The sequence below is a fragment of the Oncorhynchus mykiss genome, chromosome 1 (assembly GCF_013265735.2).
Source record: "Oncorhynchus mykiss isolate Arlee chromosome 1, USDA_OmykA_1.1, whole genome shotgun sequence".
NCBI classification, from domain to species: domain Eukaryota; kingdom Metazoa; phylum Chordata; class Actinopteri; order Salmoniformes; family Salmonidae; genus Oncorhynchus; species Oncorhynchus mykiss.
The window spans coordinates 15014250-15036641 of record NC_048565.1 but is presented as its reverse complement, the minus strand read 5'-3'; the positions used below and the strand labels follow the sequence as shown (position 1 = coordinate 15036641).

General features: G+C 41.5%; 2 protein-coding genes across 3 annotated transcripts; both read right to left on the bottom strand.

Annotated features, from left to right (window-relative positions):
* Positions 1 to 10106: 10106 nt before the first annotated feature.
* elav1 (ELAV-like protein 1) lies at positions 10107 to 12223 on the bottom strand. The gene is given in 5 exon segments (NM_001160664.2): positions 10107 to 10538; positions 10650 to 10848; positions 11021 to 11098; positions 11287 to 11346; positions 12100 to 12223. Coding segments are annotated over 4 exon segments (381 nt in total). The 5' UTR covers positions 11323 to 11346; positions 12100 to 12223; the 3' UTR covers positions 10107 to 10470.
* A 5326-nt stretch (positions 12224 to 17549) lies between these two features.
* Positions 17550 to 20504, bottom strand: LOC110487655 (protein PELPK1). Of its 2 annotated transcripts, none has more exons than XM_021559606.2 (4): positions 20387 to 20504; positions 19582 to 19884; positions 18850 to 18963; positions 17550 to 18706 (listed from the first exon to the last, which is right to left on the bottom strand). In XM_021559606.2, exons 1-4 carry the CDS (start codon positions 20391 to 20393, stop codon positions 17958 to 17960), a joined length of 1173 nt encoding a protein of 390 aa, XP_021415281.2. In that variant the 5' UTR covers positions 20394 to 20504; the 3' UTR covers positions 17550 to 17957. The 2 variants fall into 2 exon arrangements, with proteins under 2 accessions (XP_021415281.2, XP_036804324.1); XM_036948429.1 differs by lacking the exon at positions 20387 to 20504 and adding an exon at positions 20014 to 20217.
* Between the last annotated feature and the right edge of the window lie 1888 nt (positions 20505 to 22392).

Below are 22392 nucleotides of genomic sequence, written 5' to 3'. Positions count from 1 at the left end.
GACTGACACACATGCAAGAGCACAGACATATACACACACACACAAGAACACAGATACACAACATATTTGTTCAAAGACACACATGCACACACATACTGCTAGCCCCTCCTACAGTAAACACACACAAATACGCACACACACATCACCTCCCCAAATGTATGGTCCCTACTCCCCCCTTGTCCTTTCAAGACCTCGAATGGACCCCAACCCCCACACACCCCTCTCTATTACACATACACACCTCTGTTACACACCCCCCTCTCTGTCTCACACACACACACACACACACACACACACCCTCTCTGCTACACCCCCTCTCTGTTACACACACACACACATGCAAAAACAACACAAACCAGCCCCCCAAGGAATACGGGCCAACCTCCTGCCAGCAGGCAGTCTCTATTGTTAAAATGCAGCCACATTAGTAGGGAATGTTAAGCACGGCTCATAAAGGCGTCTGCATGCTTCAAATCAAATCAAACTTCATTTGTCACATGCGCCGAATACACCTTACCGTGAAATGCTTACTTACAAGCCCTTAACCAACAGTGTCAACAGTGTCACGAGCATCCGAGCCGGTATAGTAGGATTCAATCTTAATCCTGTATTGACGCTTTGCTTGTTTGATGGTTCGTCTGAGGGCATAGCGGGATTTCTTATAAACGTCCGGATTAGTGTCCCTCTTCCTGAAAGCGGCAGCTCTAGCCTTTAGCTCAATGCTTCCCAGCAGAAACAGTTCAGAAGTGTTTGTGAATATATCATAACGACATTTTGTGACTTTTAAATTATTAAAAGTATAATTTGTATAATGTATACTGGCTACGGCATCTCAAAATAGACAAACAGTACTATTGCCGCCTTTTTCAAGCAAAGGTCTTTTAAGGGAGTATGTGAGCACACTCGTTCGGTTCAACTAACCGAGTTTGATTAGCCGCCAGCTGAACTGAAGCATGCTGACACCTTAAGCCCACTCACACATGTACACACACACACGAACCATTAAAAAAAAAATGCATTTAACCTTTATTTAACTAGGGAAGTCAGTTAGGAACAAATTCTTATTTACAATGACAGCCTACCCCGGCCAAACCCTTAACCTGGACGACGCTGGGCCATTTGTGCACAACCCTATGGGACTCCCAATCACGGACGGTTGTGATACAGCCTGGAATCAAACCAGGGTCTGTAGTGACACCTCTAAGACTGAGATGCAGTGCCTTAGACCGCTGCGCCACTCGGGAGCCCTTAAAACTGAGCCCATGCATTTCCATGACAGCTAATATTAGCCTTTCTGTTGATAGAATCATTCCTTAACACGTTTTCATCTTTAATGAATATTAGGCTAAAAGGATCGACACAAAATCACTTGGCTAATGCCTTTAAAAGCCCCAAATGACCTAGTAAGTGCTGTAGGTTTGAAATGAACAAACATGAAGTCACGCAATGTGTCTACACGTGGAAAAGTGTGTGGGTGTGTGAGTGAATATTGCCCCGCACAGCTGTTCCTCTACATACTAATGGAGGGAATGATCTGTGACACAGCTCTCATTAGCATGTCTGACTGCCAGGTACAAAACACAACACAGCTAGTCATTACACATCAACTGTGAATGTGTGTGTGTGTGTGTGTGTGTGTTTGGGAGGGATGTGTCAGATATGCATGACTCTGTCAGTGAGTTAGTAGCGTGCATGTTTCAATGTGTACATGTTTTTCTGTGATTCTGTGTGTGTGTGTGTTTCAGAGCATTTGCAGTGTGTGTGTGTGTGCGTACATTTGTATGTGTGTGTGAGCATGGCAACATCTCCCATCTCTGCGTGTCTGTCACAGTGTGGCACACAGAGGATGGCACATCCCCCAGAAGGTTAACTAACTCCACGCCTGTCAAAATACACTCCTACCATATCCATCTCCCCACAGAGCCCACAGTCAGACACACACACCCCTCCCCCACATAGACACACTCTCCTGAGGGCGGTGCGATTGGGAGCCAGAGGCGTCAGAGTTCAACGCCTGGGACACACACACACACGGACACACACGGACACACACACACACAAAAACACCCAACATCCTCCTTGCCTCAAGCAACTGTAGATGTAAACACACGGGCTAGACTCTGTGTCGGTGAATGTCTCCATGCTATAATATCCCTGATAACACACACATACACAAGGTAACAGTGGAGTGGACGGCTGCATCCCCCGCACCAGATCCAGTGTGGGCTGCTAGGTATTTATAGAACAGCAAAGGAGAGGAGCCGACATCACTTCCCTGAGACAGAAACACACAGAGAGATAGATAGAGAAATAGAGAGACAGAGTAGGCGTTGATGAATCATACTCCTAGAACAGGAGGGAAAGATAGAGAACACTCATTTACGGATGCCTCCCCTCTCTTTTCATCCCTCTCTCCTCTCATTCACCCATCCCCAACCATCCACACATAACGAGGGATGACGAAAGCCTGTAGGTCATGGCCTGCTACGTCTATAATTCTAAAAAAGGAAGGGGAGTGGGGCGGCGAGATGCTAACATAACATAATTTAATGATTCTGCAGAAGGAGACTTACAGTCTACGTGAACTCAATGACAGCACCAACACAGTTATGGTAATCCAAGCACAAAACCTGTGTGATGTCTAGAATACCATCATAGCAACACCTTATGCAACCCTAAACCCAACATTACTGGGGTCTGACATATTAAACCATTATGCAACTGTAATACAACCATAGTACCCAGAGGTTAAGTAGCATTGGATTTCCTGCTAAACCCATTGACTTATGGGAGAAACAATATGATGCTAAGCATCATTCAGCATGTAAACACTGCAGGAAAACCCCACACCTCCGCCCACTTACACCACTAAACCAATAAAGAGGATGTGTGTCCTGAACGCAGTACACTGACCCCATTTAGCCGTGTTTGTTTGTTTAGGAAACACATGAGCTCATTGCTGCATCTTCTAAGGACTGAGGCTAACAACTCTCAGCGGTATATTAGTACTTACTAGCCCCTTAGAGAGAGACAAGGCTCTGTACACATCTCCAGTCCCACCACATAAAGAAATGACAAACGGTTCTCTATGGACAGTAAAGCTCCTTTAAAACAACAACAATACCACAAAATAGTCGCATAAAAAGGAAATAGGATCATTGTGAACCACTGATGTCTTGTAAAAAATAAACGGAGCACCATGCTTCACTGTGGAGAAAGTGGCAGTTTGGAGAACAGACAGGCATAACAACAGATCCACTTCATGTGTAAAATATCATGAGAGATTGAGTATGACAGAAATATGACAAGTGATTTCAGATTTAATTGTGGGCCTAAAATTCCTCAAATGTGTACAGTATTTGAATAAAGGGCGAATGGACAAAATGCTCTTTAACTTTTGACAACCAAATGCATGTGTCCATTTGGTCGGCTTGCTTACAAAGAGTAAGAACCTACTGCTAGATGTCCCTGTGTCTGTGTCTGTCCCTGTGTCTGTCCCTGTGTCGGCCTGTAGGCTTTGTTGAAGGTGGTAGAGAGCAGGAAGTGAGGGGTGGGACTAATAGACCTGGTTTAAGTGTAAAGAAGGTCCTCTGAATGAAACCAACTTTCCACCTTGAGAGAGCTCAGCTTACTATCCAGTGAGTCAGAGGACAAAACTAGGAGACTGCATGGCCATATATGGTACACAGACTAAATAAAACCTGCAAAAGAGAAGCAAAAGACCAAAACATGATACATATCGCCATCTAGTGGACATCTCAACTGAACTAGAGCAAAATCAAATCAAATCTTATCAAATCCTGTTTTTTGCACATAGAAATATTTTAAAATAGACTTTTATGGAAAGTTGATCAGTGTAATCGGACCAAATCCTGGTCTGGTCCTGAGTAGAGCAGGAGAGGCGCATGCCACTGCCTGGTGAGCAGTGCTTGACTTGGGCAGGAGCACACCGGAGCTGAGTACCGGCACTTAAAATATTCTACTGCATCGCAGTGCTTGAGGCGTCACTAAAGACCAGGGTTCAATCCCAGGCTGTGTCACAACCGCCCGTGACCGGGAGACCCATGAGGCGGCGCACAATTGGCCCAGTGTTGTCCGGGTCAGAGGAGGGTTTGTCCCATCGCGCTCTAGTGACAACTTGTGGCGGGCCAAGCGCCTGCAAGCTGACTTCAGTCCCCAGCTGGATGGTGTTTCCTCCGACACATTGGTACGGCTGGCTTCCGGGTTAAGCAAGCAGTGTCAAGAAACCGTGCGGCTTGGCAGGGTCGTGTTTCGTAGAACACATGGCTCTAGTTGCAGCGATGGGACAAGACTGTAACTACCAATTGCACATCATGAAATTGGGGAGAAAAGCAGGTAACAGTAAAAATAATAATAATAATCACCAACTGCTTCAGCTCCTGTTCTTCTTATAGAATAATTAGCTCAAAAGTATTGTGGTGCTCCTGCACCAATATAAACAATACCAGCACCCAAAATGAGTACCGCAACATATGTCAGTCCTAATCAAACACTGCTGGTGGCTAAATTAGGTCACACTGGCAAGAAAGGGAAGGAGTTCAGCACATAATTGCATTTACATAATGATTCTCAAGCCATGTGTACAGCTGTTTCCGAAAGGGTGGAACTCAACAGCAGCACCCAATTCAAACCCTCTGTAACACCAACAACAAACACCGGAATGTTAGAATAGGCAAGCCATTTGTTTACCTGGCAGGCTAAACCATTGTGACCTAGTACAAGTCGTCCTGTCACCACCCCCGGGGTGTACGTTTTGGTGTTTACCCTAGCACAACACAGCTTATTCAAATAATACAAGCTTGTTGAGTTGGTTATTTGAATCAGCTGTGCAGTGCTAGGGCAAAAAAATAAACAGACCCCAGGACTGAGTTTGGGAAACCTTGACCTAGTAGGCATAATAATAGGCATACCCTGCTATAATCACAGACAAGCCTTACTGTAGATAAAAAAAAGCTGTAAATGGAATTTGAAACTCCCAGATGCTATTTGGGTAAAATTAACAAGAAAATCTCCTGGAATCCATTTTTATGCCCCAATTTAAAAAACAGATTGCATTATAATCAGGGATTTAACAATCCCACGCAAGCATTTATACACAACAGGTCGTTTATTACAGTTCGCAAACATGTTGAGATGTGGAAAATAAACTTTTGACGTTAGGAAAATATGCATTTGAACTTTTAATGTAGACAGTGATTTGGCAGCGGCACTATGCTGCCAATTTAGCTTGATTGCTCAGTAGAATAACAAAAAAGATGAATTGTCAATGTTTTAATACATTTGCGTGTGAGCCCTTGGAAGAGGATTGCCTAATCAGATTTTTCCACAACTTGACCATCTTGGGTTTTAGGCTGTATGACCTGCACACACCTTGTTACCATTAATCTATTATTACACCCCCGCGTGGCCAAACACTGTGTGAACTAATCTTGTATGTTGAGCTCTTCAGGTATACCATACTAAATAGAAAGTAGCAAGTACCCTACTATGTATCAACATCAAGTGAACAATGGTCAGATTTTTATCTGCTACAATATTTACTGACGTGTTTAGTGTCCAAGAATAGTGGTCACCGTTTTTACCATAAACATATACCTGCCATTCCAGTTGTCAGAAAATCGGTTTTGCTCATTGGGACAGTGCACGACACCTCGGCTCTTTCAAGAAGTGTGTCACACCTGTCAAACCCACTGGCCACGCATGGGTCTGCAAAGCTTGGGCAGGCGAGGTGAGACAAAAAAATAAATAATTGTAGGACAGAGGGCACATCCCTCTAAACTGTGAGCCCCACTTTCCAGTACCCCGTGTGCCCTCATGAGAACAATGGTATGCAAGTAACCCCATACATAAACCTCCAGTAACTTGCTTTGGTTAAATTTAACTATGCAGGACATGCCCAGGCAGGAATTTCAAATTCAAATCACGCATAAAAAAACAAATTAGGCTAGTTATGGAGACATACAGAGACCAAGTTGGAATGGTATTTAGTCATGTTTATGAAACGGCAACTTCCAAATGCAATGAACCAAACTAAAAGCCAAGTTAAACTTTTATTAAAAAACTGGAACAAACCAAAACTTCCACCAAATACAGTTTAATGGCAAAAGTAAATCAAACAATCATGGAAAACAAGTTGCCGTTGAAAGGCAGTTTCAAAAAAAGAAAAGATCACTTGAAAACAGAAAAGCATACAACTGGTTAAAGCTTGAATAACTTTATCAAAATTACAGCTCACAGAATATTATCTTCCGACCAACTGAATCATTTAAATCTTCCCTTTAGTTTGTATCACAATTCAGATGTTATGGTTTAATGTCTGAGGGCATGTATAAATAGAGGAATGGGGAAAACACATGTATCAGTCCTTTTTCCCCTTAGATCCCCAATTACACAGCAATATTTTTTTGTAATCAAATGCATTGCCAGCACATGAACACTTCCACATCTAAAAGGGCATGCTTTATCTAATAGTCTGTGTAGATTTAGAACAGGACTTGTGCATGTTCAAAATTACATTGTTTCTTAGAACAGGAGTGTAGAAAGACTGGAGGGTCTATTGGGAATCAAGGCCTAGCTTTACGCCCTGATCATGATAAAATGACCATTAAAAAAAAGAGAAATGGCAAGCATGTATTAAGCAGAGCATTAAACATGGCAGGAATTTGCATTGTCACCCTCAACCATGTATGTGGCACACTTGAAGTAAACCAACATAACCCACAGATCATTAAAACATTCAAGAATTGGTCAACAAACTTCCTGTACACTACTGAACACCCCCCCCCAGCAAAAAACAAACAAACTATGGAACAGGTTATTTTTTGTCACAGCAAGAAGTCTACTTTTCTACTGGCTAAGATAAAGATCTAAGCGACAGTATAGAAATTAAATTACAAGAACCAAGGAGATAGATTATCTCCTTCCAAGAACAAATGTGTAGCCTTCCCAATAAATTGTTTAACCCCCCCAGTAAGAATGGAAAACAAGCACCCCTTCACCCTTTCCAGTTTACTTGTGACCCCCCTTGCTGGTTTTGAAGGAAACCTGCAGGACCTTGTCTCCAATGCGGTAACCGTTGAGGCTGGCGATGGCCATGGCGGCCTCCTCATAGTTGGTCATGGTGACGAAGCCGAAGCCTTTGCACTTGTTGGTGTTGAAGTCTCGGATGACCTTGACGTTGGTGACGGCTCCAAACGGCCCGAACATCTGCCACAGGATGCCCTCGTCAGCGTCCTGGCCCAGGTTGTAGATGAAGATACACCAGCCAGCCGTGGAGTTCCCCTGAGCGCTAACCGTAGACATGCCGCTCATGTGGTCCACACTCATTGGAGAGAACCTGCCAGTGGCACAGAATGAGGGTTCTTCAAATGCAACTCCATAGATGCCCGTTTAAAATAACCTAAAAACATAAGTTGCAGGCCTGTTGTCCAAGGAAATATCTGACCAAAGTACTAAAAGAGACTATAAAAATAACTAATAATTCAGGGGTGTAAGTCTTTGGGATTCTAGTCTTGACTCCCCAGGATCACAAAATACCCTTGTTTAACAACAGGGCACTAGTGCAGAGGGATTAGTGCTTTTCTAGGTTGGTTTGATTTAACATTTTTGGAAACGTTAATTGAACTATAAAATCAAAACGTCAGCTTTTTAATGGAAATTCCCCAAATAGTGAACATTGAATTACCAAAACATTTAAAATATTCCATTGTCTGTCAGGTCTACATTGGGTAGCCCAGACTTCAATAGAAAAGGAAATTACGCCGGGAAAAAGACGCAATATTTCAGTTGTGTACATCACTTAGTTTTCATTTGATTACTATTATTGATCTTTCCTTAAAGTCACCATCTCAGCTCACGCAGTATCAGCCAAACATTCTCTGTGCTCCCCATACAGCCCATTTAGTTAGGCTAGCCGCAGAGCTATCTGACAAAATAAGTTGACTAATTTGTCAAAGATGGCAAGGCTTAATTTCACGAACTGTCCCTCTCGTCGTTGTGTACATTCCTTTCTATCGCAGTCTATGCGGTCCGTGTGCATCTAATGTAGCAGGCGGTGCCAAAAAAACAGGTGCAATGGATTATGGTCAATCTAGTTAATTACCACATTTCTGCACTGAACTAGGTTGAATACTTGCTCAATGAAAACTAAAACTCCCGTCAGCCCAGTGTCCAACAGTTACTGATTTCTTTAGAGAAACGGAGTTGGGCTCACAAACAACACATACATTTCAAGTAATTGAACTAACGTCAGTCAGTTAAATAACCAAAAGAAGAAAATAAAAAGTTGGAAGTGCTCAGCACTACCGGTCACTGACATGGATTGTGTGTGTAGAGCAGTCAACCATACCTGAATCTCTGGGCCTGGTGGTGTACTGGACCTCCAAAGCGCCGGCCCTGGTTGTGGTAGAGCTGGTTGATGAGCTGAGAGTTCTTGGCCTGGTTGGGGCTGGCAGCAAATTTCACTGTGATGGGCTCTGAGGCACCAGGGGGTTTCTGCCCGTTCAGGTCTTTGATGGCGTCCTCCGCCTCGGCCCGTTTGTCAAAGCGGATAAAGGCCACACCCCTGGACAGGCCTGAGAAGCAAGGGGATGAAATTGAGAAGTCATTAATGGAATAGGCTGAAGATGCTATTAGACACTGATTTGAAGTCTGTTGAAAATGTACACGCAAATAGTTAGAATTTGTAGAGGGGTAAAGTCTAGGCGAGTGGTATCCTTGGTGCTCATTTAACTGATTATACACAAATATTTCTCATTCAGGCTGTGCCTGCCTACTTACCAGAGGCCTGATCGACCAATACACGCGAGTTGATGATGCGGCCATAGCGTGTGAACATATCCTCCACGTCTTTCTGTGTCATGGTCTTGGGCAGCCCACTAATGTAAAGATTGGCATCCTTAATACCGTCAGAGCTCGGCCTGGCAAAGGACACCTGATGAGGAGACGGCAGGTCAGTTTCCATTGAGTGCAATTTAAAGGAAAAACAATTTAAAAAAAACAACAACTTTGGAATCAATGTGACAATATTACACACATTTGAAAAATAAAATCAGATTCAAAATGCCCAAATATCTCGCATTGAAATTTTCAAGCAAAATAAAAGTACAAAAAACATTCCTATTCTGGTAATTCAGTCACATTGCTGAGCCGCTATTTAAGTAATAAAAGAAAACCCTAATATTAAGTAAAAGGTCTGTTTTAAAAAGTTAAAAAGCTATAAAAGGAAAATAGATGTAATTGCGAAATTATGCAGGGCTTTGATTCGGCACAACGTCACACTCAAGCAATAACCAGTAGTGTTAAATAAAAAAACAAACGTAGTCTGAACAAGATGAATATAGGCTTCAGTATAAATATGTGCCGAAAATAAAACCATGTCAGGTTAACCGCACACGCAAATTGCTTAAATCAAAATCGCCAAAAATGATAAATTATAGAACAAAAAGGTTAATTACATGATTAAGTAAACATGTTACCCAAATACCTTCATATCCTTTCGCAAATAGACACTTTGCAGGAGGGCTCGCCCTCAACTGCCCAGGGACTACTTGAGGAACATATCACATCAGTTGAAACAAGAAAACAAAAACACCTTATTGCACGTTACCTTGATAGTTTTAGACTGTAGTCTCAGCCCATTGAGGGTATTGATAGCCCTTTCTGCATCACTAGCGTTAACATAGTTAACAAATCCGTACCCTAAACTGTGGCCTAGAGAAAAAAAAGGAAAAACAACAAAATAAAATAACAAAAGTTTGTCCATTTCTACAGATTGGATACCAGTCTTCCACGGGAGATATCGGTACACGGCATGCATTTTGGCAAAAACATTTGCAAAAGAAAACATTTTCTGCTAAATATGGCTCAAGAAAAAAAAGAAGCTGATCCACATTGAAAAGTCTAAATGAAAATATCTTTCTTCTTAAAATAACAATGATATTAAAACGTTGGCATTCTATCAAACAAAAATAACACTAAATTGAAGGAAAACAATTCTTCTGTTTCCAATAAATATAAAAAATGTGAAACTAAAAAGACAAGAGAAAACGACATAAAATTCCATAATATAGGGTCCACAAAAGAAATGCATTTTAAGATATGTTGTAATCACCAGATCTAATAACACGGAGCAGCCATAACACCCAATGAAATAAGAAAACATCTGCAAAGACCATGAATAGAATTCCCAACGACCACCATTTAAAAAAAGAGACACTAAAGTAAAGTTTAAAGAACAGATTCAACAAGATGTATAGCACAGAAAAACAGGAGTTGAACAACATCCCAAAGAAAAAAAGTCAATCGCTGATCCCAACACTAATCAGCGAGTCTGCAACACACAAAAATAGTCTTAGCATCTAAATACATTTTCATAAGATTGAGGGGGTACACAGGAGTTATATACAAAGTAAAAGACAATTGCGGTAACCAGCAAATACCGCATTGATTTTACAGATTAGTAATCCAGACAGAAAATCTTGGTGAAGTCAAAGAAAAATATTTGATGTCACAGACTTCTGTAGTGGAAAACAAAAGAGCACATGTGCAGACAAACAATGAGAATACCAGGGCATTATTTCTCCTCAAAGTAAGTGAACCGAGGTCAAAAGAAAAGGGGTTGGACTCACTCTGGTTTTTGTGATAGGGATTACCTGCCACTTTATCGCGGATGAGTTTGGCAGACTCCACCTCGCCGATGCTGCTGAAGAGACTCCGCAACTCGTCCTGACTCATGTTCTGGGGCAGGTAATTGACAATAAGGTTGGTTTTGGCATCTTTGGGCTCATCTTCCATGTGTTCGTCGTAACCGTTATCATAAGCGTCTTGCTATAATTTCAGGAGAATGGGTGTAAGTAAGCCGTTATTAAGACATCTAGAACTTTATGAAAGATGACAGTTAACTGGTTCTGTTCTTAGAGAATGCTGCCCATGTCCCAAAAGAACAGAAACAAAACAGAATGCTTCTCAAAATAAAGCCAAAGTTAATCTGTGGATTTACCTTCATGTTAATCGAACCCTTACTGACATGCTGTTGTGATTCCCTATTGTCACCCTGACAACTCTGTACCTCACACACCTGCAAGAGTAAACACTGGGTAATTCACAATCCTCTGCTGCAGACAACAGAGCACTTGACACAATTTAAAAGACCCCCCCCCTCCAGTTCTTTCATGTCCATTTCACAATAATACAAACCATCTGTGCAACAGCACAATATATAGCCAACTACGAAATAACTTCAAAACAGTTAATAGAGCGACTCACTTTGAGGTATCTGATGTGTCCCCTTCTGACTGCCATGTTGATGCTTCACAGATGTAGATTCTGAAAATATGGGGGGGGGGGGGCATGTTCATGATTTGGTTTCCTTTGTTGTGTCCTACTGAACACCACGCAAAGGGCTTGATGACCAGGTTTAACGGAATTTATTGAACCAGTGTCATTCATTTGGAATGTGTTCGGTCAAGGACGGGTCTCTTGCCCTCCTGGCTTGATGATACTCAAACTGCCCCCCTCCCCTGGGTTATCGAGTTAGCTCGATAAATGATCTAATTGCAAAGAGGACCAAAACAATATGAACTATTGTAGCTAATCAACTAACGGTAATGTTCGGTAGCTAAGTGCAGCAATATAGTAACGTCGTTAACTATCTAGCTGGCTATTACAAGCTAATGTTAGCTTACTAGCTAGCAAGCACTAGCAGCGTGGGCGTGACAACTTTGGACAACGCAAGGACTAAATGAACTCGCTAGCCAAATGGCTAGCAAGCTAACGTGAGCTACGAAGCTATCTTTGGTAATAACATTAAGTTACATACTTACGCAGTTAGCTAGCTAACATTTTCTAGTAGAATAACGTCTTGAATTGGTCAAGTTATACCACAAAGAATTTGGTATTTTGTAGCACAGATATTCTAAACAGTCTTTGGTAGTAGCGTTCGCTAGTTAGTTAACGTTACTACTACTAGGCCGGCTTTCTGGACCGCATGGCACATAGCTAGCCAACGTTACTATCTAACTAACGTTAATCTGCGAACGAATGGAAAGATTGAACACTAAACACATTGGGGAAACTTACCTGCTTTATTGATACTCCTGTGATTAATAATAGGCCAAAAGGGACCTAGGAAAAAAATCAAAACAAATTAACGGTATCCTGGCTAGCCAGCAATTTTTCTCTTCGTCCAACAAAAGCAAACACTGGTGCTGCTACTAGCATGCGCGGACAGCCGACGTCACAGCTTCTCAACACACTAAACTCCGCCCTCTCCCCAAAGGCGGCAAAGTGTTTTGTTGCAGTTGATTGGGTTTGATGGTTGCACTTCAAGCTCATTTTATCAACTCCACTAAAAGGTCTGCAAAATACCGAGGTTAAGTTGGTTTTATATTCACACATTCGGACATTCAACAGACATTCGCCAAAAGCCATTTAAAAATGTAAACATCAATAACTCATTCACCGTTTGTCACAGAATCATCAAACAAGATATTATTTATTATATAAATGTCTAGCATACTTTAACAGCCTTTGTTTTGAGTAGAAATTCCATTTGACTTGATAGAAATACATAAAATCCATAAAATGCCATTGAAAGCAGTATACATAAATAACCAGTTCACCGTTTGTCACAGAAACATCAAACTAGGTATGAATTTATCTATAAATGACTAGCATACTTTTTTACCTTTGTTTTGAGGAAAAATTCCAGTTTTGATTTGATAGAGGGCATGTAGTCCATCTATAGGGCGTGTGGTCAAAGTTCTAACGAGTCTGTTATACCCTATTAGAAGGTGCCTGGCAGAAAATTCTGCATCTTCAGTCATAATAAATTAGATTACAGAAAGAAACTACGAGATGAAGGGGTCAGGCCTGACTAACAAAGAAGACAGATGGATGGATCAAGAGAACCAAGAGGATCAACCAACATGGGCATTCCAGTGGAGATAAGGAAAACTAAGAGTGACCCATAACATACACTACCATTCAAAAGTTTGGGGTCACTTAAAAAAAAATAATAACATCATATAGATCAGAAATACAGTGTAGACATTGTTAATGTTGTAAATGACTATTTGTAGCTGGAAACGGCTGATTTTTTAATGGAATATCTACATAGGTGTACAGAGGCACATTATCAGCAACCATCACTCCTGTGTTCCAATGGCACGTTGTGTTAGCTAATCCAAGTTTATCCTTTTAAAAGGCTAATTGATCATTAGAAAACCCACATTGCGTTCTCTGATAGTAATAATAGTTCATATGGTGCTCTTTGATGTCCCAGGTTTGTGGCATTTATTAAGAAATAATTTAATCTTTACTTCAAGTCAGATGTTTATGTATTAAAGGCATATGTATGCATTGCTTATTATTTAAATTCTTTAAAACAATGTAATTGTTGGAGTTCAGGTGATTGGCGTGATTGGTGGATGACTAGGTGCATTCTTGTAAATATGCTTACTCATGTTTATAGATAGCCTACATTCTGCAATGAGTTAATATGTCAAAAAGTTAGTTCTGAATTGCTTTAATACAGCAGTGCATTCTGACACCGTTAATTGAAATAGATTTCACTTTGTTCATATAGTTGGCAGACATTATAAGAGATTAAATATAGACCTCCACCGGTTGAAAGAGAAGAGGATCTGGTAAAATAAGGATATGTTCCACTCGGGCCCCCCACAATTTGCCCAGCGCAGTCCGGGTTAGGGTTTGGCCGGGGTAGGCCGTCAATTGTAAATAAGAATTTGTTCTTAACTGACTTGCCTAGTTAAATAAAATAAATAAATAATAATATCATCAAGGTAGGTAGATAGTTTTCTGCAAAGATGCTAGCTATCTATCTATCATACTATTCATGGCACATTGTAAAGATCTGACTGATACTAGGATAGTATTCTGAACAAGACACAAGACCAAATGCATAAAGAAGCCAACAAATATTAGTTAAATCAAATATGAAACATTATTTGTAAAATGTTCAATATATCTTTCGTTTTGGATCAAGGTAGCTAGCTAGTGGTTAGCTAGCTAACAGCAAACGTGTCAGTTAGAGATAACATGCAGGAGTCTGCAGGGATTTGTAGTCTTGCATGATGTCTACTTTGATGCTAATTAGCATTTTAGAATCTGAGAGTAAATAGAGCTGAATATATTTAATAAAGTAATCTTGCCCGCTAGGGAAAGCCTACATGAAACACAGACATTGTTTGAAGTGGTTCTAAAATGAATGGTGACCACTGTGGGGCTCTATTTGTATTTGTCTTTATTATGGATCCCCATTAGCAGCAGCTACTCTTCCTGGGGTCCAGTAAAATTAAGGCAGTTTATACAATTTTAAAAACATACAATATATTAACAGATTTCACAACACCCTGTGTGCCCTCAGGCCCCTACTCCACCACTACCACATACAGTGCCTTGCGAAAGTATTCGGCCCCCTTGAACTTTGCGACCTTTTGCCACATTTCAGGCTTCAAACATAAAGATATAAAACTGTATTTTTTTGTGAAGAATCAACAACAAGTGGGACACAATCATGAAGTGGAACGACATTTATTGGATATTTGAAACTTTTTTAACAAATCAAAAACTGAAAAATTGGGCGTGCAAAATTATTCAGCCCCCTTAAGTTAATACTTTGTAGCGCCACCTTTTGCTGCAATTACAGCTGTAAGTCGCTTGGGGTATGTCTATCAGTTTTGCACATCGAGAGACTGAAATTTTTTCCCATTCCTCCTTGCAAAACAGCTCGAGCTCAGTGAGGTTGGATGGAGAGCATTTGTGAACAGCAGTTTTCAGTTCTTTCCACAGATTCTCGATTGGATTCAGGTCTGGACTTTGACTTGGCCATTCTAACACCTGGATATGTTTATTTTTGAACCATTCCATTGTAGATTTTGCTTTATGTTTTGGATCATTGTCTTGTTGGAAGACAAATCTCCGTCCCAGTCTCAGGTCTTTTGCAGACTCCATCAGGTTTTCTTCCAGAATGGTCCTGTATTTGGCTCCATCCATCTTCCCATCAATTTTAACCATCTTCCCTGTCCCTGCTGAAGAAAAGCAGGCCCAAACCATGATGCTGCCACCACTATGTTTGACAGTGGGGATGGTGTGTTCAGCTGTGTTGCTTTTACGCCAAACATAACGTTTTGCATTGTTGCCAAAAAGTTCAATTTTGGTTTCATCTGACCAGAGCACCTTCTTCCACATGTTTGGTGTGTCTCCCAGGTGGCTTGTGGCAAACTTTAACCGACACTTTTTATGGATATCTTTAAGAAATGGCTTTCTTCTTGCCACTCTTCCATAAAGGCCAGATTTGTGCAATATACGACTGATTGTTGTCCTATGGACAGAGTCTCCCACCTCAGCTGTAGATCTCTGCAGTTCATCCAGAGTGATCATGGGCCTCTTGGCTGCATCTCTGATCAGTCTTCTCCTTGTATGAGCTGAAAGTTTAGAGGGACGGCCAGGTCTTGGTAGATTTGCAGTGGTCTGATACTCCTTCCATTTCAATATTATCGCTTGCACAGTGCTCCTTGGGATGTTTAAAGCTTGGGAAATCTTTTTGTATCCAAATCCGGCTTTAAACTTCTTCACAACAGTATCTCGGACCTGCCTGGTGTGTTCCTTGTTCTTCATGATGCTCTCTGCGCTTTTAACGGACCTCTGAGACTATCACAGTGCAGGTGCATTTATACGGAGACTTGATTACACACAGGTGGATTGTATTTATCATCATTAGTCATTTAGGTCAACATTGGATCATTCAGAGATCCTCACTGAACTTCTGGAGAGAGTTTGCTGCACTGAAAGTAAAGGGGCTGAATAATTTTGCACGCCCAATTTTTCAGTTTTTGATTTGTTAAAAAAGTTTGAAATATCCAATAAATGTCGTTCCACTTCATGATTGTGTCCCACTTGTTGTTGATTCTTCACAAAAAAATACAGTTTTATATCTTTATGTTTGAAGCCTGAAATGTGGCAAAAGGTTGCAAAGTTCAAGGGGGCCGAATACTTTCGCAAGGCACTGTATCTACAGTATTAAATCCATGTGTATGTATAGTGCGTATGTTATTATGTGTGTGTGTGTGTGTGTGTGTGTGTGTGTGTGTGTGTGTGTGTGTGTGTGTCTGTGCCAATGTTTGTGATGCTTCACAGTCCCCGCAGTTCCATAAGGTGTTTTTTTTTATCTGTTTTTTAAAATCTGATTCTACTGCTTGCATCAGTTACTTGATGTGGAATAGAGTTCCATGTAGTCATGGCTCTAGGTAGTACTGTGTGCCTCCCATAGTGTCACGAATATTACCGAAGGTGGCTCCCCTTCTTGTTCGGGTGGCGCTCGGCGGTCGTCGTCGCCGGTCTACTAGCTGCCACCGATCCTTTGTTCTGTGTTCGTTTGGTTTTGTCTAATTGGTTTCACCTGTTCCTTGTTTGGTTGTTAGGGTGGGGTTATTTAAGTTTGTTTAGCCCGCTTCCATTTGTGCGGGCTTGTTCATCTGTATGTGTTAGAGTGTTTAGTGTTTTGTTGGGTTTCTCGCTGTCCTTGTATTTCACGATAGGGTACTATTTTGTTTTGTAGTTATACCTGTGTTGGGTATACTATTTTGTTCCTGTGATTTTTTTTGGGACATTAAAGCGTGTTTTTTCCAGCATCCTTTGCTCTCTGCGCCTGACTCCACACCCATTCACTCATTGAGCGTTACACATAGTCTGTTCTGGACTTGGGGACTGTGAAGAGACGTCTTGTGGGGTATGCATGGGTGTCCGAGCTGTGTGCCAGTAGTTTAGAAAAACAGCTCGGTGCATTCAACATGTCTCATAAGTCTCATAAATAAATAAAAGCAGTGATGAAGTTAATCTCTCTTCCACTTTCAGTCAGGAGAGATTTACATGCATATTACTAATATTAGCTCTCTGTATGCATCCAAGGGCCAGCGGTGCTGCCCTGTTCTGAGCCAATTGCAATTTTCCTAAGTCCTTTTATGTGGCACCTGACCACACGACTGAACAGTAGTCAAGGTACGACAAAACTAGGGCCTGTAGGACCTGCCTTGTTGATAGTGTTAAGACAGCGTCACTTTATTATAGACTTCTCCCCATCTTACCCACTACTGCATCAATATGTTTTGACCATGACAATTTACAATCTAGGGTTACTCCAAGCAGTTTAGTCTTCTCAATTTGCTCAATTTCCACATTTATTACAAGATTTAGTTGATTTAGTGAGTGTTTTTGTTCCACATACAATGCTTTTAGTTTTAGAAATATTTAGGGCTAACTTATTCCTTGCCACCCACTCTGAAACTAACTGCAGCTCTTTGTTGTGTGGAGTCATTTCAGTCGCTGTAGCTGACATGTATAGTGTTGTGTCATCCGCATACATAGACACTCTGGCTTTACTCAAAGTCAGTGGCATGTCATTAGTAAACATTGATAAAAGTAAGGGGCCTAAACAGCTACCCTGGGGAATTCCTGATTCTAACTGGATTATATTTGAGAGGCTTCCATTAAAGAACACCCTCTGTGTTCTGTTAGACAAGTAACTCTTTATTCACATTATAGAAAGGGGTGTGAAGCCATAAGACATGTTTTTCCAGCGGCAGACTATGATCGATAATAGGGCTGGGCGATATGACGATATATATATCGTCTGACGATAGAAAAACGTCTATCGTTTCATATAATGCTCTATCATTTATTTAATTGTGTCGCAAATCACACTATTTACGGCAATATTTTTTGTCAATTGGACGACGCTTTGCGTTCTTCCACACGGGAAATTTGCAACACAAACAAACATGGAGAGTGAACGTGACACAGAGCACGGAGACACGGAGCTCGTGCTTTGAATGTTTTAAAGGCAATATGCCTAAAACTTCACATCTCATAAGAAGAATTTTAGGCATATGCACCTGGTGCTCTTATGTTTTAAATCTTTATTTAACTATTTTTTTTGCAGCAGGCTTCTTGACTTTAGGCTCCTTAGCTGCAGCAGGCTTCTTGACTTTAGGCTCCTTAGCTGCAGCAGGCTTCTTGACTTTAGGCTCCTTAGCTGCAGCAGGCTTCTTGACTTTAGGCTCCTTAGCTGCAGCAGGCTTCTTGACTTTAGGCTCCTTAGCTGCAGCAGGCTTCTTGACTTTAGGCTCCTTAGCTGCAGCAGGCTTCTTGACTTTAGGCTCCTTAGCTGCAGCAGGCTTCTTGACTTTAGGCTCCTTAGCTGCAGTAGGCTTCTTGACTTTAGGCTCCTTAGCTGCAGTAGGATTCTTGACTTTAGGCTCCTTAGCTGCAGTAGGATTCTTGACTTTAGGCTCCTTAGCTGCAGCAGGCTTCTTGACTTTAGGCTCCTTAGCTGCAGTAGGATTCTTGACTTTAGGCTCCTTAGCTGCAGTAGGATTCTTGACTTTAGGCTCCTTAGCTGCAGTAGGATTCTTGACTTTAGGCTCCTTAGCTGCAGCAGGCTTCTTGACTTTAGGCTCCTTAGCTGCAGTAGGATTCTTGACTTTAGGCTCCTTAGCTGCAGCAGGCTTCTTGGGTACAGGTGCCTTGGGTGCGGTCTTCATGTTTTTCTCAAGGTGGTCCTCAATTTTGGGCCTCTTGGCGTTATTTACAGTGCTTCCAACAGTCCCAATTCCAATGCTTTCAGCCTTCCTCTTCAGGTTTGGGTGGGCTTGGTGAATAGGCATAGCTGGAGGCATAACAGGTGAAACAGTTACATCACAACATAAGTAATGAGATCACATTATAAATGTGTTTGGTTATGAACAGTGGAAAGCGTAATTTGACAATTCTCCATGTAAAATCTTAGAATTACAAATGGCACCCACTTACTGTAGTTATAATTAATCACTGTAGTTTTTATTTCATTTGCCATTCTTTCAGCACCCATGACACGAGACGATGCTGGAGGAGAACCTTGACATGGAGGCATCCTTGAGGAGGATCCTTTTGATGGAAATATCAAAGAGAAAATACTAATGTAATAATGGTGCCTGCAACCATTTCACTGCAACATCCTGTTCCGTTTACTTTGTTTGTTGAACATAGAACATCATTGTCTGTAGTACGATCACATTTGTTGTGTGCAATTAATAAGATCTTGGCATTAAACACACACACACACATTCTGAAATTGCATTTTTGTCCCCCCCAGTTTTATCATTGGAATGTGATACAAAGCGAGGCAGCGGTGTGCTTCAGGACCATGCGGATGCCTCTGAGCGGTCGGGTAGGCTGTTTGGAGGGCTTCTCCAACGACGGGGGTAAAAACACACACACACACACACACACACACACACACACACACACACACACACAAAAGGTATGTCCCCCCCACTTATAAAAACAAAGTTGCACCCCGAACAAAATAGCAAATTATTGTGCATTTTGTAAATATTATGATATACCAACAGAATTTACTGAGCATTATACAGTGTTTGATAAAGTAGATCATGTTTTTTTATCACATTTTTTGTATAAACAGTGCTATATCAATGTAAACAGGGCTATTCTATTTGAAATTGAGCTGGTCTGGGAGAAGTGAAATGGGTAAGTAGTACTGACCTAGTGCCCTTTGGCTTGTGAGGACATGTGCCGGTGTGTTCAATATCTGGCTGGAGGGGTCTAGATTATGCCATGTGGTTAACATCATCTTGCAAGCAGCATCACATTTACTAATCACCATATCAATAAGAGAACATGCCTTGTCGGCCCTCTCAGGGTTTTTTTGTATCACCTCTTCTGCCTCCAACTTGTTGATAAATCTTCTGCCTTCATGTGGATGCTGAAGTCTGTCTAGTAGAGCCTTGATATTAGCCTCTGTCACCAGGCTGACAAACTGCTCCCGGACATCATTCAATTGATTGACTATCCAGACAGAAGAGCACAATGAAAATAAGAAGATACAAGTTTCAGTCTGTTGCTTCAATTCCATCAAGATATGAATTGCATTCCTGCCAATACAAGGAGTGTGGTGAACCCTTATCTGTAATAAACCTGATCTGAAGACATCTGACGTGTTCTTGCCGGACAGACCTGTGGCAGCTGTACCGTATCCACTGGCACCTATAGCTCTCTACTAGTACCAGTTCTACAAGGTCCTCCCTGATCAGCCTTTAGTATTTTTCAGTAGGCATTAAATAATGACAATTTACTATTGACTGACAGCGAGTCGATGTAGTCGGAGGTGCAGTTTGTCGTTGCGCAACTCCATCATAGGTTGTGGAGTTGAGTTTTTGGCTAGTGATTACTCTTGACTGGTAGAAATGAAAGTGAAATTGAAATTCTGTCCTCAAAGTTAAGACATTCTCTCATATCAAAAACGTTCAGCAAAACGTATCTTTATAAGGCACATTTATACAGTACTTACCAGCCATTTGGTTTCAGAAGATTGAGATATTGTTCTGACTGTAGGTAAACTGGGTGGGTGTCGGTTGGGGTTTCGAAAAGGAAGTTGAAGTTGTGGGTGTGTCTTCTTCTTCTATGATGTAATGGCGGTCCGCAAACCAACATTAAAGGTGCATTCCGCCAGCTACTGTGCTGGAGTGTAAATTAATTAATATAAATAATATCTTGCTGCAGCTAAGGAGCCTAAAGTCTACAATTTCATTCCCTTCTACACCCGAATGTGCTGCGACCCAGCAGAATCTCACTCAATTCTCCATAATAACATTAATACCTCCAATAGTAGGTCACTCTTATTAGATTTACCAGATGATAAACTACTCAATACAGACAGAGAATCTGAGCATACTATAATTCTAACAGGTTGTACGTCTTCCACCTGTCACACCCTGATCTGTTTCACCTGTCCTTGTGTTCATCTCCACCCCCCTCTAGGTGTCGCCCATCTTCCCCATTATCCCCTGGGTACTTATACCTGTGTTCTCTGTTGCCAGTTCATCTTGTTTGACAAGTTAACCAGCGGTTTTCTCAGCTCCTGCTTTCCCCCAGTCTCTCTCTTTTTTTCCCCCCTTGCCTGTCCTGACTCTGAGCCCGCCTGCCTGACCACTTTGCCTGAGCCTGCCTACCATCCTGTACCTTAGTCTCTACTCTGGATTACCGACCTCTGCCTGACCTGAGCCTGCCTGCCGTCCTGGACCTTTGCCCCACTACTCTGGATTATCGACCCCTGCCTGCCTTGACCTGTCATTTGCTTGCCCCTGTTGCTGTAATACACATTGTTACTTCAACAAAGTCTGCATTTTGGTCTTACCTGAAACGCGATAGCCCCCACTGGAGAGCAACTATTGTCGGCAACAGTTCAACTGAGTATACTGACAGTTCATCTATTAGTCTTCTACATATGCGCACATCAAATTTGGGAACTTAAAACGCCTGCTGCTGTGTGCCCACTATCTGGGCTTAGATCCATCTGTGAAAAGCGGTAAAAAAGCATCAACCAGTTTTTCTATATCACTGACTACTGACCATTCTTTCCTTTCCTCTACCCAGGATAGATCAACAATGAGATCTGGGAGTAGCCATGGAGGAACATACCCTATGACCACAGACTGGCCAACCTCCAACTCCCTCAAACCACTTTCATCAGCAAGCTTTCCAACTGTCCAACCAAAACCACTGCCTTGTCTACTAGTATATTCCCAACAGTCATCTAGAACAGTATTTATTTGTTATTTAACCTTTATTTAACTAGGTAAGTCAGTTAAGGACAAATTCTTATTTTACAATGACAGCCTACCCCGGCCAAACCCTCCCCTAACCTGGACGGCGCTGGACCAATTGTGCGCCGCCGTATGGTAGCAGTGGGATGCTCAACCTCACAGCCTTTCAACCTACCATTTTCTTTACGCTGTATATCCAAAGGCATCTCACCAGGATTGTCAACTCCATAGGCATCAGATAAAATGGATCCTATTTTATCTCGAAAAGAGCAAATAAATAAGGAGGACAAAACCCAGTTATATAATCTCCCACCAATACCAAGTCTTTCCATCTTAATCAGTAGGCCTTCTCTCCACATAGTGTCATAGGCCTTTTCAATGTCAAAGACAGTAGCCATTACTAGGCTGTCATTGTAAATAAGAATTTGTTCTTAACTGACTTGCCTACTTAAATAAATAAAAAATAAACCTCTCTGTTCCAGAAAATATGACATATGACAAAATATGATCTATTGTCTATCATCTTTTCCATCAGTATACACAAGTTAGAGGTCAGTTCTATTGGTCTGTAACTATCAGCACACAAAGGGTCCTTACCAGGCTTTACAAAAGGTAATATTACTGCACATTTCCAACCAGAAGGTATAACCATCTCACTCCAAATCTTATTAAATAATCCCAGGAGAACATGCATGAGGTAGATGCTTAAACATTACATAGCACAATTGATCATGACCTGGGGCTGTATATC